At 33.8% G+C, this 14,973-nt stretch overlaps 6 protein-coding genes across 6 annotated transcripts; 3 read left to right on the forward strand and 3 right to left on the reverse strand.

The window, feature by feature from the left end:
- Positions 1–1,455: 1,455 nt before the first annotated feature.
- NAEGRDRAFT_64367 (uncharacterized protein) lies at positions 1,456–3,939 on the reverse strand (the record flags this gene model as incomplete). Its single annotated transcript, XM_002680237.1, has 1 exon — positions 1,456–3,939. The coding sequence occupies one exon, from the start codon at positions 3,937–3,939 to the stop codon at positions 1,456–1,458; it is 2,484 nt and encodes an 827-aa protein (XP_002680283.1).
- A 1,261-nt stretch (positions 3,940–5,200) lies between these two features.
- NAEGRDRAFT_78758 (uncharacterized protein) lies at positions 5,201–8,510 on the forward strand (the record flags this gene model as incomplete). Its single annotated transcript, XM_002680112.1, has 1 exon — positions 5,201–8,510. The coding sequence occupies one exon, from the start codon at positions 5,201–5,203 to the stop codon at positions 7,421–7,423; it is 2,223 nt and encodes a 740-aa protein (XP_002680158.1). The 3' UTR covers positions 7,424–8,510.
- Positions 8,511–9,365: 855 nt separating this feature from the next.
- On the forward strand, positions 9,366–10,363 carry NAEGRDRAFT_78760 (lysine decarboxylase). The gene is made up of 3 exons (XM_002680113.1): positions 9,366–9,577; positions 9,716–9,934; positions 10,066–10,363. Exons 1-3 carry the CDS (start codon positions 9,370–9,372, stop codon positions 10,299–10,301), a joined length of 663 nt encoding a protein of 220 aa, XP_002680159.1. The 5' UTR covers positions 9,366–9,369; the 3' UTR covers positions 10,302–10,363.
- An 83-nt stretch (positions 10,364–10,446) lies between these two features.
- NAEGRDRAFT_78761 (serine/threonine kinase) lies at positions 10,447–12,593 on the forward strand (the record flags this gene model as incomplete). The annotated part of the gene is made up of 4 exons (XM_002680114.1): positions 10,447–10,752; positions 10,798–10,803; positions 10,852–11,817; positions 11,867–12,593. 4 exons carry the CDS (start codon positions 10,447–10,449, stop codon positions 12,482–12,484), a joined length of 1,896 nt encoding a protein of 631 aa, XP_002680160.1. The 3' UTR covers positions 12,485–12,593.
- Positions 12,594–13,163: 570 nt separating this feature from the next.
- Positions 13,164–13,658, reverse strand: NAEGRDRAFT_64372 (uncharacterized protein; the record flags this gene model as incomplete). The annotated part of the gene is made up of 1 exon (XM_002680238.1): positions 13,164–13,658. One exon carries the CDS (start codon positions 13,656–13,658, stop codon positions 13,164–13,166), a length of 495 nt encoding a protein of 164 aa, XP_002680284.1.
- Positions 13,659–13,941: 283 nt separating this feature from the next.
- On the reverse strand, positions 13,942–14,763 carry NAEGRDRAFT_64373 (uncharacterized protein; the record flags this gene model as incomplete). The annotated part of the gene is made up of 1 exon (XM_002680239.1): positions 13,942–14,763. The coding sequence occupies one exon, from the start codon at positions 14,761–14,763 to the stop codon at positions 13,942–13,944; it is 822 nt and encodes a 273-aa protein (XP_002680285.1).
- Positions 14,764–14,973: the final 210 nt, after the last annotated feature.

Genomic DNA, 14,973 nt, shown 5'->3' on the forward strand with positions numbered 1-14,973 from the left:
AGCCAAGTTAGGAAGTATGGGTGGATCAGATAACAACTTGGACCAACAAGATGGACAATACGATGACTATGATGATGAAATCATTTTTGGAACTTCTGTACCTGCCACTACTGATATTACTAAGAGTCATTTCATAACCGTTCAACAAGCTTACAACTTTTGTAAGACCATTATTGCCGATCACTTGCACAAGAAACTCTACTCTACAACATTTGAATTGTACGAATATCATTTCAGAGATCAAGATTTAATGATCAATCAAAAGATTAATTCCATCTTGACCACATGTAGCTTGCAAAACTTTGGTGTTCACTCTGATTTTATTCCAAAAGATACTTCAGTTAAACCTTATAATGAATGTATTCAATTGATGAAGGAAATTAAATTTTCCAACTCTGTCGAATCCAAGATTCGTGTCTTATCCAAATTGAGAACACTTGTTATGCAATCCATGAGAAAAGTCAAAGTTGAAAGCAAACAGTTAAAGAAACGTTTATCTGGCGAATTTGATTATGAAAATGTGGAAAGTGATGACTGGCAACCAGGTGCAGATGATGTAACTTCTCTCTACACTTACTCTTTCATCAAGACCAATATTGGAAATTATACAGCTTTATTTAATTATGTGAATGATTGGAAATCACCACATACTAGCTTAAAGCCAGTCTCCCATGTTATTTCATTCTTTGAAGGATTCCTTGCCTACATTATGGACTTGGATCCAAATCTTACTGTAAAACAAAGCGAGTTGGGTGAAAGTATGGGAGATGCTTCAGAGGATAGTTATGTATACATTTCAAAATATGGTCTGACTAAGCAATTAGAACGAGCTATTGAATTGGCGATCTTTAGAAATCAAAGTAAGAAGGAAAAGATTGAACGTCAAATGCAAAAACCAAACTTGGAGCCAGAAGAAATGAAGGACCTTACACATCAACAAAAAGAATTGCAATTGATCAGCTTTTCATGGGTTTCACCTCTCCTTTTATTCGTTTCCTTACAGGTCGGTCACATTCAGCTTCAAGTAAACAAGAAAGCTGAGACTACACAATCAGAAACATCTAAAGCTCTATCTATTGAGGTTGTAGAAACAACTCATCAAAATATGATTGTTCCAATGGTTGACGGAAGTGGAAATATGCTCAATTTAGCCCAAGCTCTCATGAAGTATCATCCCTTGGTCCAGAGCGTTCTCGATTCTGCCAAACTTGGATTTAATATTGCTTTGAAATCGGATAAGAAGGAAGGAGTGCAATCTACAACAACAACTGATGAGAAAGCCCAACATCATCAAGATAGAATTGTTATAGAGTTTGATAAGGAACCATTCCCAAGTTATGTCTATAGTGAGCTTTCTCTTGAAATTGCCAAATTCATCAAATTTGAACTAGAAAATTCTGACAGTCTTCAATACAAGATTTAAACTTTTTCACATAATTATTTTGTAATATTTATTTAAATATCGAGAGGAAGAGCCCTCACATCTCCAACATTTGTAAATGCAGCATACGAGCAATCAAACGAAGAATAATAACTCGATAAGATTATAGGTATCGAATTCTCCTCCATCTTTGAAATATTCAAACATGGTTGCAAGATTGAAATCAATCTCTCCGTTGTTATATCCTCTGGATGCCTCACTAAATAATTTTGGAAAACTCCCAATACGTGATCAATCTCCTTTTTGATTTCAGATTGTGAAATTCCATTCCAGAAATCAGCAGAAAAGACATCAAATGCCTTGTAATACTCTGCAAATGCATTGTTCTTCTTTGAATTTTCCAATTCATAAAGCCATTCATCATTGTCGGTATTCTTTTCACCAAAAACTTCATAAATTGTTTCAATACTTGAATTATTCATTTCCTTCTTAATCTTGTCAATTGGTTTCAAAATGAATTTTCTGGCAATATCTGCTTGTAAACTTTCACAACAAGATGTATCAATTAGCACATTTACATTGAATGAATCTGCCAATATGCACAATTTTTCAGAGTCAACCACACATGCACCAACAATCGTATAGTACCTTGAAGTTTTAGTTCCCAAGTTTCCAACCCTAGCTTTCGAACAACTGACACCAATTCTAGGGTAGAAATCAGGTCCAACCTGATTGATAGCCTTTGCAAGTTTGAAAGCCAGCTCAACACTCTTTTCAATCAGCTTATCTTGCTCTCCTGGAGAATTAGCCGAAAGTGCCAATTGTAAAGCAAACTTTGGAAGAACTTGCAAATTAGCTTTGTATACTTTTGTAATCGGTCCAATAGCATTCATAATCTTTTTAAAACCATTCTCAATATCACTTGGCTGTTCCATTGAGAAGAAACCCTTCAATTGACAAGTGATTACAACAGTTTGCTTGACAGATAATCCCATTTGGAATAGTGAGCCACCTCCCTTCTTGGAAGAATGAATTCTCGATTCCAAATCTGCGTGGCTAACTCCATCATTAGTTGTGCCCATGGAATGTTTCGATTCAGCAAAGGATTCATTCTTCTTGATATTGACAGATCCAAATTCCATCTCAATTGTTTGTGAGTTGATTAATTGTTCAAAAACGTGTTCTGGGATGAAAGATTTAATTTCCTTCAGCCATTGAACAGTTGTTTTCAAATTTCCAAAAATGGAATTAATTTCCTTGAAAACTGAATTACCAATATTGACAGTGTCAAGATCAAGGACCTTAATAAGCTCAAATTGACGTTCTAAAGCTTTCATTGGTTTGGAAACTATAAATCCAATGATAAAACTGACAATGACACCAATAATCATGACAGTGACAGCCACACCAACACTAATGCCAGTTGTCATTGTCAAGGATGCAATCACTTCTTCTTGATAAACAACGAAATAGACATTCCATTTCAAATTATCAATCTTGTAAGTGTAATGAGATATGATATAACCTATTCCATTAACTGTTTCAGTAATTCTTTTTGGTAATTCATTCAAATCACCATATTTTACACTAATTTCTTTCATTAATTGCCCAGCATCTCTTTCTGTCAAATTATAAATATGTAAATTAGTATTTCCGTCAGGTGTCAAAGTATTAATTGACCCACCAACTAGAATTCCATTTTGCTGAGAAACCAAACAAAACCCTTTACCAATCAACACAATCTTACTCAAGAAATCAACAATATTCTGCAGTGAAATGTTTACTCTTGTCACTCCTGTCACCACTTTCTTACCTGTCTTGTACTGAACTGGATCATACAACTTTGAGGAGTGATAAATGGCCATACTTGATCCATAAGGTTTATAAGCATTGCCATAAACACCTTCAATGCCCAATTGAGTAGATAATATTATGGTCGAATTGTAATAATCTTGATCTAGGGTATAAAACGGAGTTAAATCCACAGTTGAGTTATATTTGGTTACAACTCCAGTTGTTACATTTATGGTATCACGCAAAGTTCCGATAAATCCAGGAGGTTGATAGGAATAAACTGGATAGGTTTTGTTTCCAGAACCTGCAGTAGAATAGGTGTATTTAGTAGAAGGAGGACCAGCAAAGAAATATCCGCAACTAGAAGTTTTGAATTCTGCAAATTTGGGAAACAGATAAGTTCTAAAATTGGAAGTAGTAGCAATTCCATTGTTGTAATCATAGGCAATGGATTTGGAGAGTTTTCCAAGGGGATCCATAAAGGTATTGAGATAGGAAGTGATTTTTTCTCCATTGACATCTATCAAGTCATTTGACAGACCCTCAATCACTTGCTTTGTTACAGTGAATGAAGCAATCCAGATACAAAAGCAACTCATGATAAGAAGTATGGATACTACAGAAATGATAAATAGATTAATTGGAATTCTTCCACCACACACTCGATAGAAAGTTGAAACATTTTCTTCAGGATTTTTTGAAGTGTCGTTTGACATTACTTCTTCCATGTCATCGTGGGTTACAGGGACAATTACTTGGACCATTTTTTTTAAGTTGTTTTGATTCTGGTAATGTCAGTTGCCGTCGAATATAGTTGTAAGAATTAGAGATGAATTTTGACACCTAGTGACATTATTCGATAACTTTGACTGAACCAATTGAATAAGAGATTGTTTTCTTTCAAAGCCCATTTTTTCTTAAAATACTCTCTAATATGAAAAAATCTCCTCCTTTCAAACAACTTGTAAATAATGATTTTTGTTCAGTTGACCATAATAGTAGAACTTAATCCACTTTTTAGGACAAAAAATTAATTTCATTAGAGATTAACCCATTGAATCTCCAAGTCTCAGCGCTGAGACTCAAATTTTACGTCCAGCAGTTTTACATTTCTAGATTTTTGTTGAAATTGGTGAGGTTTTCAAACTTAATCTCTGATTAATTGAACACCCTAAGGAAATTGTAATTTCAAAATAGGTTTGGCTAGATTCTGGAGGAATGGTTTCCAATGATGTATCATAATTGAAAGGAATCTCTTTTACATTCATTTTGGAACCATTATCTGATAAATATTGTGAATGAGATTCATAGGAGTAATTGTTCAAACATCAATTAAACACCAACATCAATCTGTAGCAGTGATTGGAATTTACTAATATTAACACGAAAAGGAATAAGGAATAATATTCCAATACATTTTCTATATCATCTATTGATCAATTTGTAGCAGATTCTGCTGCGTATCTTTCATAGAAGGCTTGATGATAACAACCATCATCATACAACAAGACCTTATTGGTTGAGGCAACATTTTGTTGCGTTTCGGAATTTCTTGTTTGTTGCCTCACAGATGTAAGCAAACAAGCAAGCAATCAAAAGAGAATCCTCAATCGTGTATGCTTGATGGAAGCTTGCCAAATTTCCATGAATATTCAATTCAGGTTACGATTTTGTTTGACCTCGTCTACCAAGATCGCCAGCTACTGGCCTTATCAAAAAAAAAACGCTCAGAATGTACCTCAACGCCTGAGTACACAATACACCAGCGCAAAACCACCCAACATACACTTCACGACGTCAAACGAAAAAGGCACAATCGAAAATACATTTTAGTGGCTTGGCGCCAATTGCAGCAATATTTGTGTGCACAACAACGTTCCAAACAGAGAGATTGCCTGCTGTGTGGTTGTTCGATTACAAGAGCTTTTTCAAACTCTAGAAAAAACTTCACTTTCGCCTCTCAACAATACAATGATAACAATTTGGTGATAAAGAACTTGACCGAAAAGAAACCACAACAACAATATGAACAATAAGAAAAATGATAGAAACTCTAAACAAAAGCATGCTGCTGCTGGAAAGAAAAAACCATCATCTACTTCATCTAGTAGTACATTAGCCATTAATGATGATAGTGTTAACAACAATACATTTCAGACAGCAACATCGACATGCCATAACCATCACAAGGAAACAAATATGAGCAATGCGGGTGTTAATAGTGATGATCATACCGAAGGACATCGCATAAAAGTTGAAAGTAGAATAATAGACTCTCCTACCAATACTTTTACGAATAGCGTTCCATCAGCACATCAACAATATGACCTGAATAATGATACTAGAAGAGAATATTCTTCATCATCATCGTCATTGGTATCATCAAGTATTCAATCAAGAGGTTTGGAAGGAATATTCTCTCAAAAGAATGTGGACACAATGATGAATAATATTATTCAGCAAATATTGTCAACATTATCTGTGCAACAAGAACGCATGAATAACATTGAGCAAAAGCAGGACCACGGTTTTGCATCCGGCAATACATCATCCATGTTGGTGCCGAATGCATCCACAGACCAACACCAAAAAATACAAGCATGTACCTCCCATGTAAACCATCAACAACCTGAAACTCCATCATCCAATGCAAACCAGCAACAACTAGTTATGGATAGAGGTTCCACATCTTCATTCAATAATGGTAGTGGAGATGTTGGCCTGCAAGGTTCTTCTTCATTCCCATCTTCATCTCATTCCTTATCCAATAATACCACCAATTCTTCTTCTTCCACCAGTACATCTAGCTCGTCATTTAATGATTCTAAAAAGTTCATGCTCTCCCCTGGTACTAATTCCTCCACCCTAGAATTTATCAATGCTCATAACAATCCTATGTTAGCATCATCTGCAAATCAACAACTTCATTCACACAATGATCAGCTATCAGATGCTGGTATAAGTCAATTATTCGAGGAATGCAACCATTCAACATTCAACATTGAGCCGCATTCATCCTTGTCACTTACAAAATCCACATCTGAATTCAACTTGGAAGATTATCGAGATTTATTCAGTGATGTCAGATCTGTAAGAGAGTTTGGAGATGATACCACCAGTCAACAAGAACCAAACACCACCATGGTGGCCCCACAACTACAATCAAACAACAGCAATAGGCAGCAATCAGGTACAGTACTAGATAATTTAAATGAGCCAATGCTCTGGGGCATGCTTCGCCAATTGCTCAATAATGATACAAACCCTCAAAATGCTCATCAGTATGCATTCAACAATGTATCTGATACCACTTTGACCGCTAATTCATCTAATGCTCCTTCTCCATACTATCAAATGGTCTCTACCACATCGAATATACCACCTCCATCAACCAATAATTTTCAACAGAATACCAATAATTTTCAGTCTCAACCTTATTCCAATGTTAACAATAATAATATGGCTCAATCTTCCCATAATAACAATAATGGAAATAATGGTAATAATATGAGGCAATTAATTTCTAATCTATATTCCAACTTGAATACAGGTCGACAATCACAACCTGTACTCAAATTGTCAACAATACCAAATTACCAATCAGAGGAAATAGCAGACGAGGAAGAAGATACAGAAGATTTCCAATTATCTAACCATCCAGCTGATCCACCAACCCTTGATTCAACCAAGCAAATTTTGGGAAGTATTAGAAAGACTCTGTCACATAAGACCAATAACACACCAAATCAATTTCAACACAAATACGGACAACAGGGAGTTCAACAAAAACCCAGTGATGGATTTATCAAATGGCTCTCTGGGCAATCGAATCAACAGAATAAGGAGCAAGAAACTGAACTGGTGGAAGAAGCCACTCATCATCAACCAAATTCCAACATGTCTCAATTTAAATTTTATAATGAAATGATCTCTGAAAGGAATAACATCCATCCTGCCTCCTCTTCTAGCGATAATACTCCTTCTCATAGTAATAACAGCAATAATCCAATGAAACCTCTCAAAATTTTTCAACATGATCCACACAAACAAAAGAGGAAGAAGGATTTACAAAATGGAGAACACATTATCAATTTCCAATCCCCTCAATCCTCTTCAGATAGTATAACAACCACAACCACCTCAACAGAATCCACCCCTTGTCCTGAAAAGAATGTAAAAAGAAAACGTAAAGACGACAAGAAGAATGAAACCTCCACAACGAAGAGTACAAAGAAAAGAAAAGACTGATTTTCACTAGTTTGGCAATGAACTATATGAAATTAAACACTGATTATTTGGAAATGAAATTTATATCTTAATAGTTGGAATAGTTAAATGTGCCTTCAATGGACTTAATCTCTGCCATATAATCTTTTCTTGCCTCAACATCAGCAATCATCCAATCCATAATGAAACGAAGGAATAGTTTGCCATCGCATCGTATATATACAATGTTTGAAGAGCTGGATTCTCTTCTGAGTGAAGGTGAGGATGGGAACCTTTCAAATTTTTTCTTTGTGAAAGATGAGCTTGAGGATGGAGAGTAAGGATTCGAATAAGAAGAACTTAAACTTCCATATAAAGAAGTGGATGATTTTCTGTGAGATCTAGAAGCAACCATCAACGGGGTTGGGGAGGACTCACTATTTGACAATTTTGAAAATTCTCTCAACATGAGCAATAATGAATCAGGAGAAAGTGCCAAAAGCTCTGAAATATTTTCCTTCAAAATATTGGAAAAGTTTCTTGCCATCTCCAAAATTACACTTTTCATAATTGAATGCAACAAGTTAGTATCCACAACTCCTCTATCTACACCACTGTACACATCATTGATAAAACTTCCATCGTAAACTTTGATCAATTGTCCAAAAAGTTTAAAACAATTCTGAGGTGAAATGTTCATTTGAATTTCATGCTTCAAATGTGAAGCTAATGAACCTTGAATCATGTATTTTTGTGAGAAAATTAGGAGGGAGAGACCTTCTTCATCGAGTGAGTATTCTAAACTACCAGTGTAAAAGCTTTTTACAATTTTGTAAAGTGCTGTTTCTTCGAATAAATCATCAAGGATCAGTTGACCACATAAATTCTCTGAAAAATTGTTGGAGGAGAAGAGTGTTTGGAAGAATTCAGAATTTATGGATAGAATGCCTTTGTAAACTGAAAGAGTTTGTTGTAATTTTGTAAGAACAATTTGAAAATCTGAAAATTGTGAATTGTCGAATAATTTTGCAGTGAAATTCGAAACATCCTGAACGTAAACTTTCTTATCTTCATAGGAACGGTTAGTTGAGGATTGAAGGAAGGCTGGAACAGTAGAAACTGATGAACGAGACATTTTTTTCTTATTGAAAATTGTTTCGTTTAAGAATTTTTCTTTTATCATTCAACCAAATTTCATGCAGTTACCTTTTTTGGAGTGAATATTTTGATCATGCTTACCAATTTGCAAAAAAAGATCAATCTGATAATCTATTAATAATGCACACAATTGATTGTTGATCGTTGAATCTCTGTAAATGACATTCGTTGATTGCTGACAGAGTTTGATTGAAACAATGCAAACTTATTAACACCAAACAGTAGATAACCACACCACCTTCCAGAATGCATTCTCTTCTAATTTACTTTTCTTTCAAACTTACTTTCAATTTATAAAATTAAGCAATGTTAAATTTCCTTAATATATAATTTTTAATATTCTTGCATTTTCGTACCTAGTTAACTTATTGATTCACTAATTCTTTCATAGGACTAATAAATTTCCAAATTCTCAATAGCGTACGAATTGAAAAATTGTAAAAACAATTTCACCTTCCAAATAAATACATATTCTCACCTCCAAATATGGCCATACTCAAACATTATCGAAATTCACAACAATTACTCAGCCATTCTCCAAACCGACAAGATTATTCAAACACCTACCCATTCATCATCCATTCCTCAATTTTCCTTCATCCAATTCCTCTTGCTCATCATTTCCGAAACCTCGCCATTCATCATGCAACATCACCTCATCACCATTTTTGAACCAATCAAAATGCAACCCTCAACAACAATATTTCCATTCTCACAATGCAACATCACTTCCCAAACAGCCCATTCTCACAATTCACAAGCAAAATGCATTTTCAGAATCTGCATTATCGTTGTTGAATCAAATACACAACAACAACGCATAGAAAAAAATGTCTAGCCAACCAACCAATTCAACATGCTCTTCTGATTGTTCTGCTTCAACTGTTGCTGCAGAAAAGCCAAAACTTTCCTTTGTTGTTTATTGTGCTTCGAGTAGTAAATTGGATGAAAAGTATTTTAGTGCTGCAACACAAGTTGGTGAGACTTGTGCTCAGAATGGAATTGGAGTGAGATATGGAGGTGGTAATTGTGGTTTGAGTAAGTATTTATGATGAGAATGCAACTTTTAATTATTCTATTTAATGTTCAATATATTTAATACAATTTAATAATAATATTGAAAAATATTTAATATACGTCTGATGATGAAATAAATTATCGGAATGCATACAATAGTGGGTACTGTTGCCAAATCATGCATGGATAAGGGTGGATACGTTGTAGGTGTCATCCCAAAGTTCATGGTTGATAAACAATGGGGAATGGAAAGAAATTTCATCTCTGAATTGGTCATTACCGAAACAATGCACGAAAGAAAAGCCAAAATGATCGAAGATACCGATGCCTGTGTTGCTTTACCAGGTGGTGTTGGCACCTTTGAAGAATTACTTGAAGGTTCGTTTTGCATTTCATCAATTTCTAATTTTCTTCCAAATTCAAATCCACACTTTCTCAACTTTCTTAATTTCTCAATTTCTCAAATTTCTTAATAATTTCCCAAAACAATTCTCAATTCATGATAACAGTAATCACTTGGAAAAAGCTTGGAATTTACTGCAAACCAATTATCATTGTCAATGTCGATGGATACTACGATCCATTAATTCAATTATTCAACAATGCAGTCAATGAAAAATTCATGAATCCTAAACATTTGGATTTATTCTCAGTTGTTAGTAAGGGAGAAGATGTTGTCAAGGCATTCGAAACTGCAGTTCCATGGGATAAGAATAATATTGAATTCATTTCTGAACTTCTTTAAGTTTCAGAAAAAAACAGAAAATTTCAAAAAGTAAAAACAATAAAAAAGTTAAATGACATGATTAATAATTCAAAATGACAATGCTCGATCTGTATTTTGAATTGAAAATTTCTTTGACATTTGTCACTTTAAAAAAAATCAAAAAATGATTAATAAATGGTTTGGCAGTTCGTCATCACCACCGCCACAAGTTTCTTTTGGAAAGATAAATTCACCAACCAAGTTACCAACTAATTCAAAAGTTTCGGATGAAATTGAACAAAATATTCGAAAGGCTGCAAATGCAATTTTAAAGCAAGATTGGGAAGTTTTGCAAAATATAAATCTGGAATTGATCATTAATGATAATTCGGTGCAAGGAGAAACATTATTAATGACAGCTGTCAGAAAAAAATGTTCAAGAGAAATTATTGAATTTTTGGCTCAAGTTTCGAATATTGATTTTATGGTGGTACGTAAATAATTTCACAATTTAAATAATTTAATGTTTGAATAGAAAAATGTAAGTTTTTTTATTCGAAATACAAGAAATAATTCGAAACTTTATTAGCTTGAGGGAGAAAGTCTTTTAGAAGTAGCTATTCGAAACAAACGATACAATACTATAAATCTCTTGAGAAAGAAATACAAGGTTTCTAATGAAATTCGTCCCAAATATTTAATTCAATATTTGTATGCAAAATTGATTTACAGTGATTCGAATAATTTTGAGGACTTTAGTCTTGACAGTTCTGGAGAGATTAATTGCAATTTCCTTTCGAATTCAAAAGAAGTGGCTTGTCAATTTTTCGAATATGCAAATTCGTACAGGTCTCTATTGGAAAGTATTGTAAACAAGTCAACTGCCAATGCCATGTCAGTAAGATATATTCTTTCACACAAATCAGTGACATTTGAATGTTGGGAGGAATATATTGTGAAAATGTTTGCTGAGATGATGGCGTACAGCTATCCTCATATAATTCAAAAACCAATTTCCTCACCAGAATTAGTCAATCCTGAAATTGACAGATCAGCAAGATGTGTCATTTCAGGAAATAGAAAAAACAAGCTAACAAAAGTCAAATTGAATGGAATCGAAGTTTTAGAGAAATTTTCTACAGAAAATGATTTACAAAATGAATTGGACGTTTTTAAGAAAATCAAATGTGACGGAGTTGTTAAATTATTACACGACTTTACTGATGAATATGGAATTACTCATTTAATTTTGGAATTGATGGATTGTTCATTGGCTGATTGTTCAACACAATTGACTAATTTTGGAGTTGATAATTTTGGAATGTTAATTCAGGTATTATTTATTTGTGTGAAATGTTGTGAAACAATGAAATATTTGCATCGTGATAATATTATTCATTATGATATTAAACCTGCAAATATTTTAATTAACATGACAGAGGTTGATGGAATTAAACTTGTTAAGGATGTGAAAATTGCAGACTTTGATGTTTCATTAATTGTTGAAAATGTTGAAACTTATTCAGCAACCATTGGAGGAACATATCAATATATGGTAAGTCATAATAATGTGATTTCTTGTATTAAAAGTTGTATCAACAAAGGCACCTGAGTTATACGAAAGATTACCTTTCCAAAAAGCGCAAAATAACTCAATGGAATATGTGTTAACTGCATTTGACGTGTATAGTTTTGGAGTCACCATGTTTGAGTTATTGGCTCGTAGGCATGTTGAAACGGATGAGAGATTAGAGTCATTTTTATCTGCTAAAGAACTATTAGAAACATTTCCTTGCTTAACACATGATCAAGCTAGAAAATTAGTCAAAATTGGAAACAGTTGTTTAGAAGCAGATCCTAAAAAGAGACCACCATTCGAAAAATTACACAAGTACTTCCTTGAGGTAACTGCTAGTATTTTGAAGAAACCAAAATCAGAAAGAAATCAGTTATATTCTCTGAGTTTGCAGCAATCTGATAGATATAAGATTCCTCAGCCAGTTTCTAATAACCATTTCACCGAACAAATTACTAAGCCATCCATAATTGAAAGTCCTGAGAAAAAAGACAAAAAACAATTAACCAACCCTCGCAGGAACCATTCCTCTAATAAGAGAATTGAGAAAGTAAGAGATATTGAGCATACAAAAGGCTCTCCAAATGGAGACGAGATTAGGGCAGAAAACAGTGTTGGCAATAGAGGAAACCCAACTCAAAGATAAATTGTAATACTAACTCTTTCCAGCATGAGATATTTATCAAAAAACTAGTTTTCAGTTTGAAAACTAATTGCCTTATTAACTATCCTCCTCGTTTCTGGTTTTAATAACAGCAGAGCATCAGGATTATTCCGATAATGGTCCAATAAATTAGTTGTTTCATTGTGAGCTCTCCTCGTTCCATAAAAATGATACATTTCATCGAATGGCTTGACATCCGTATGAGGTTGCAATCCAGAATTAATTAATTCCAAGCTCGTAGCAGGTTGCTGGCAATAAACACATTTCTCTAATAATCCTTCAGTAACTAGTTGACCAGGACAATTTAAAAAATTGTCTTGTTCTTTGTAATATTCCAATTCTGCAAAAGATAATCGATTATTGTCAGTTGTCATTGAATAATCGGCAGCAGTAAGAATGTCTTGATCTGAATCATCCATTACTGGTGTTACTACTTGTTGCATTCTCTCTATAGTCTTGCTGTAATTATAAGTTACACAATCTTCACACAAACAGCAATGATAACATGGAACAAACTGATAAACTGGTGGAGCACTCAAACATATCACACAAGTTTCAGTTTTCAAATCAGATGGTTTCGAATAGACATTATCAGTCATGTGAGATTGATTGCTTCCCATTTTCATTTCCTATTTTTGTTTACAATTTCAATATTTAAAAATCAAGAAGAATCAGAATCACTTACAATCTTTTCTTCAACTTGTTTCAAATCACTTTCCAATCTATTACGATGCATAACTAATTGTTGTAAATTCATATTCGAAAGAGTATCTACAGCACTTTTAACAGTTGCCAAAGGTCCATGATTTTCCAAAACTCTTCTCAATTCTCCTCCTCCATTCAACCTCTCAGCAATCAAGTGGTCCAATCCATAATTCACCATATCATGAATTAATCTATTCAATGAAAACAATGCATATCCATAATAACATATATACAATACTTTTGATAAAAAAGAATCAAATCCAATTCCCAATCTCCATATGTGATATAAAACAACAAATGAATCAGGAAAGCCACAAACATAAATCAACACATAATCAGCACTATTAATCGTCTGATTATACAAGAATACTAAATTCGGGATTAAAATATAGAAAATTGTCTTGAAACCAATAGATGAAACTCTTCTATTCATCATTGGATCCAGTGCCATTTGATCAAATTCATCGTCATCATAGAACCACCAATTATTATACTTTAATATTAGAAAAATCAATCCGATTGTGATGGGACTACATAGTATGGTCAGTATTCGTATGAGTTTGTGATAGAAGGCTCTATCACGTTCGGGAATTGGAGAAGGCACAATAAGATTGATGAGGAATTTGTGCATTTTTTTTTAATTATTATTAATTTTTAAATTGATTGTTGGCGGGAAAAGAAACATGCGCAAATTTGGGAACTATTTACAAATAAACTTTTACTTTACAATAATTTTAAAAGATGTGATCGTAAAATCTTTCAGTGAAAATACAATCCATATTTGTGGCCTCTGTAACCATAACAATAGTATTGTGTCTCAAAGAGTGTTTCAAATCCATGTAAGCCCTTTTCAATACTTTGGTGACATTGGCATTAGGAGTGAAAATGTGCAAGATTTGCTTTTGCCAAACATCTTCATTTTGAACGCACTTGTTGGCTGTTGTTACTCCTTCCAATTTCTTCTTCAACAAGACTGTGGCATCTTCCATAGAGAAGTGATCAAATACTTGACCATTCTTGTTTGGTTTGATATATTTGAAAGCTCTGGTGACAGAGACTCCATATTTCTTTCCATTGATAACAACCAAAAAGTCTGTCTTTTTACAATGCTCATTGACATAGTCAATTTCCATTTCAGTTTTGGTCAATTGAGCATTAAACATTCTTGTTACAATTTCACAAGACAAGGTTTCAGAAAATATACTACAACCACCAGCATTCTCTTCTTGAAAGACACGTCTAGATCCTTCACACATTCCTTGAGAAATCATTTTAAACATTTCCTGATTATTCTTGACATCAGAATTCAAATGTTTGGCCTTCTTTTGATTGGTTGGATAAGCTCTGTGCGTAATAAATGCAGGTTGATGAATATTATCAAATGCTCTTTCAGCCTTGTGATGGAAATCATAATAATTAGTTTCAATAATAAAATCATCACGAATCTTGTAAGTATTCGCTATAGAACGTTTCTTTCGTTGCTGCTGTTCTTTAGTCCTGCAAAAGATACGAAAGTCGTAATTTACTGGAGCCACAACTGGAAAGATACAGCCCATATTGGCCACAAAGAAGATGATGTTGAGTTGGAGTAGTCATGTTGAATTGATTGTGGTTGATAAATTCTTCCTTCTTGATCATCATCTTGTTGTTGTGATGTTGTTGTTGTTGTTCGTACTTTTCTTCTTGCTGGAACATTTCAAACCGATCATGGAAAGCAACTTGATGATTCATCATTTGTTGTTGTTGGTTAGGGTAATGGCGATTAT

The sequence above is a fragment of the Naegleria gruberi genome (genome assembly GCF_000004985.1).
Source record: "Naegleria gruberi genomic scaffold NAEGRscaffold_10, whole genome shotgun sequence".
Taxonomy (NCBI): Eukaryota; Heterolobosea; class Eutetramitea; order Acrasida; family Naegleriidae; genus Naegleria; species Naegleria gruberi.